The sequence below is a fragment of the Phaenicophaeus curvirostris genome, chromosome 38, assembly GCF_032191515.1.
Source record: "Phaenicophaeus curvirostris isolate KB17595 chromosome 38, BPBGC_Pcur_1.0, whole genome shotgun sequence".
Taxonomy (NCBI): Eukaryota; Metazoa; Chordata; class Aves; order Cuculiformes; family Cuculidae; genus Phaenicophaeus; species Phaenicophaeus curvirostris.
The window spans coordinates 872,650-876,401 of record NC_091429.1 but is presented as its reverse complement, the minus strand read 5'-3'; the positions used below and the strand labels follow the sequence as shown (position 1 = coordinate 876,401).

The window sequence follows — 3,752 nt, the reverse complement described above, 5'->3', positions numbered from 1 at the left end:
GCTCCTTTCAGCCCAGGGAGGGATTTTTTTTTTTTTTTTTCTCCCAAGGAGTCGGCTCCGTCCTTTGCAGCTCGTAAATAAAAAGCATTCCTGGGCGCTGCTGGTCATGACCATGAACGCGGGGAAGCGGGAGCACGTGGTGAGCATCCCGACTTCCCAGAAAACGCTGCTTTGCCATAAAATTAATCCCCCCTCTGATATAAAACGAATGGAGCAAAACGCGGAGCGGCGAGGCACCGGGCTCCAGCCCCGCCGCCGCCTTCTCCCCCTTCAACCTCAATTAAAAATCCCTATATTTTGTCCTTTTTATCCTGAATTACCATTTCCCATGGAGGCAAAGCTCCTAAACCTGCTGCTTCCCCCTCCTTTGCCTCCTTTCCCCCCACCTCAAGGTGCCTTAGGGACGGATCTGACTGAGCATCGCGAAAATCGGTGGTTTTGTCTAAAAAATCGAGCACACTTATTAAAAAAACCCCACATCGCGTCCTACCAGGCCCCTCTCTACTGCCCTGAAAAGGAAAAAGCCAAACAGGGTTTTAGGGAGCAAAAAAAAAAAAAATCCCTCGCTGTCACCCAAGGACCAAAATCTCCTCTTAAAGATGGTTTTGTCTCTGCTGGAGCCTTCAGGGAGGGAAGGAAAGCATCGTCCCTGCTCCAAACCTGCAGTTATTTGACCTGATGGGCAGCTGGGGAAGGCAGACAGAGCTGAATGAGATATATTTCCTTCTCAAACCCCACATTTTCCTTTTTTTTTTTTAATTTTTTTTTCCTGTAATGGAGAAAATAGCACCCAGGCGACAAAGCGCATCATGATCCGAGTTATTCCAGGGAAAAGAGATGCGATTCGCTCAGAATCCAACAGGCTGTTCTCACCGGAGGGTCCAAAAAGGGCTTTTTTCCTACCTATTTTCCTACGATGTCATCAAAAAAAACCCCCCACGCAAACTCCGCCAGCAGTGCTGTTGCAAAGGAATATATTTTTTCTTTTTTAAGAGGAAGGATGTAACTCAGGGGTAGTGCAGAGAAACGCTGTGAATTCAGAGAGGGGGGAAAAAAATCTCTGAAAGGCTCAGTTTACATGGAAAGAAATTCAGATTTTTTTCCCTGGGAGGGTTTTTTAGGGATGTGCGTGTGCGTTTTCCGTCTCCTTGTGCCATTCTGGCGTTGAGGACAACACCACCGCCTACATCAAAGCCTCGTATCTATAGGGACATAGTGGGATTACACATACCTCATATATTATATAGATATATACCATATACAGCGGATATATACACAGCCCTTGTCTCTCGTCCCTGCCTGGAGATACTGATTCAGCCTGGAGATGCTGAGGAGCCGCAAACCCTCAATTTAGACTGAGAAAACCACATCATGCACTGAGAAAAAAAGCATCTCAGATAAGGATGCGGGGCCGGTCCTTTAAGACAACATCTCCATCTCCTTCTCTATTCATCCCATCTCCTTTATTTTTGACATTTTCCCCTCCCGCCTTCCCACTAAACCCCAAACCAGCCCCAATCGCTGCCTGGCAGCCCAGGAAAGGGGTCAGGATCCCCCCTCCTCACCCTCAACCCCCGAGGCCGGGGGGGTGCAGGGATGGAAGGGGGGGACCGGGGGCCCCCGACGTTGCCCGGAGTCCCTACCTGAGCTGCTGGCCAGGGACAAGCGGCTAAAGTCGCTCTCAAAACCTCCCCTTCAGCCCGCCGAGCATCTCTGGAGGCCGTTCCGATGAAGCAGATGCGTTATTATCTTTTTTTTTTTTTTTCCTCGCTGTCGGGTTTCATATTTTAAGGGAAACTGGTTATTTATTAATATTATTTCTTTATTCATTGCTTTCTGGATAGGGAGGGGTGGGGGGATTGAGTGATCAGGTAAAGTCCCAGGGGCTCGAGAGTCTATGTAGGCTGTTTTGTTTTGTTTTTTGATGGATTTGCTCTTTTTTTTTTAACACCCGACACGGACGCTTTTGAAACTTTAAAAGAAAGAAAGAGCTTGCTCTCTCAGGAGGAGTCTTTTCTTTTTCATCCGCCGGTTCTGGAACCAGATCTTCACCTGCTGGTCGCTCAGGTTTAATCGATCTGAGAGCTCCCTCCTTCTTTGGCGAGTAATGAATTCATTGACCATAAACTCCCCTTCCAGCTCTGCCAGTTGCAGCTTGGAATAAGGTTTTCGCTTTTTCCGGGACCGTGTGTGCATCGGGTACCAAGGAGCACCTGGCAAAGGGGGAGCGAGAGTTGGGAAAGGAAAGAAAAAAACCCTCTTTTTTTTTTTTTTAAAAAAAAAAGGGACACCCCCAACGCCCCTTCCTGCACCCCCCTGCCCCAAACCCCCCGCGGTCCTGGCCGGGGGTGCTCAGGGATGCTCCTTGGGCCCACGGGGGATGCGTGGGGAGGGCACAGGAGGCAGAAGAAGGGAAAAGAGGGGGCGTTATAACCGGGGAAAGGAGCAAAGAGAAGGCGACAAGTCCGGGGCTCAGCCCAGAGGGGCTAACGGGGGGAAAAAAAAAACAAACTCCACTCCCATGCCAACTTTGAGGACTTTGGGCTGTTTTGTTGGCTTGTTTGGGGTTTTTTTTTCAGCACCCTCCTTTTCCTCCCCCATCCCTGGGGCAGACACACCTCTGCGATGCCCCCCAAACTCTCCACACCAAGCAGGGATGCGCAACCGCTCCCCTTCCCTGAGTCTCTCTCTCTCTCTCTCTCTCCCTTCTTCTTTTTTTTTTTTTTTATGGGATATTTACATGTTTATAGCCTTTTCTTTTAAAAGAAGCACCACCTAATAAAACATTAGGGATTTCGGTGCTACCCCTAGCGGTCTCAGCTCACATAGACGCGCCGCTCCCCATCGCTGAGCCCATGAATTACACCACCAAGGAGCCCCGAGCCGGCAAGTTCCTAAGCAAAACCCCCCTCCTCTTATCTTCAAACCCCACCAGCCCCAGCCCCGAGACCCCCCCGTCCACCCCCCCCCTTTCGCAGCTCTTACCACCGTTGCCTAGAGCGCTGCCTTGGTTCAGGGGGGACACCAGCCCCCCAGCTTCTCCGGCGGTGCCTTTATTCCCTTCATTTAGCAAAGAGGAGCTGGAATCTGACTCCAGGGACTGGCAGGAGGGGGGGTCGTGGGGCACCGCCTCGCTGCTGGGATAGTCATATTTGCTGAAATTGCCCCCCAAGCCGGCGGGGAGGCTGGATTCGAGGGGCAGCAAAGCACCGTCCCTCCCTCTTTCCTCCCGCTTGAGCCCGGAAGCTTCGGAGCAGGTTTCCCGGTAATAGCATTTGGTTTCCTCCACCCGGGCGAGGTCGCAGGCTCTGCCGAACGAAGGGTTAATGGAGACGGGGCTGCCCAGGTAGGGCTGGGGGTACCCGTTGCAGGGTTCCGAGGATGCCCAGGGCAGGGAGCAGACGTTCTCCCGTCGGGGGTAGGAGAGGGAGGGCAGCCCGGGCAGCTGCCCCCCGGAGGCTCGGAAATTGGGGAAGTAGAAGGTGTCTCCCGTGTGGATGTTCACCAGAGGCCCCACAAAGCCGGGATTCAGGAGGTTGTGCTCGCCCATTTCCGCGGGCCGGACCGAAAGCTTCTACTTTATTGCTTATCTGACATTAAACATAGTTAAACCGACGGCTCGGCCCCATTGGTCCGGGGGGGTCACGTGAGCCCCAAATTGCGCTGGGAAGGGGGGGGCCCTCCCCTCCTTTGGCCGCCGAGACAAAACACAACAGCGAGTTCCGCCTTTTTACGCCTTTTTCTCCCCCCCC

The 3,752-nt window shown here is 52.4% G+C and overlaps 1 protein-coding gene across 1 annotated transcript; it reads right to left on the bottom strand.

Moving 5' to 3' along the window:
- Positions 1-1,974: 1,974 nt before the first annotated feature.
- On the bottom strand, positions 1,975-3,550 carry HOXC12 (homeobox C12). The gene is made up of 2 exons (XM_069879685.1): positions 2,986-3,550; positions 1,975-2,213 (listed from the first exon to the last, which is right to left on the bottom strand). Exons 1-2 carry the CDS (start codon positions 3,548-3,550, stop codon positions 1,975-1,977), a joined length of 804 nt encoding a protein of 267 aa, XP_069735786.1.
- Between the last annotated feature and the right edge of the window lie 202 nt (positions 3,551-3,752).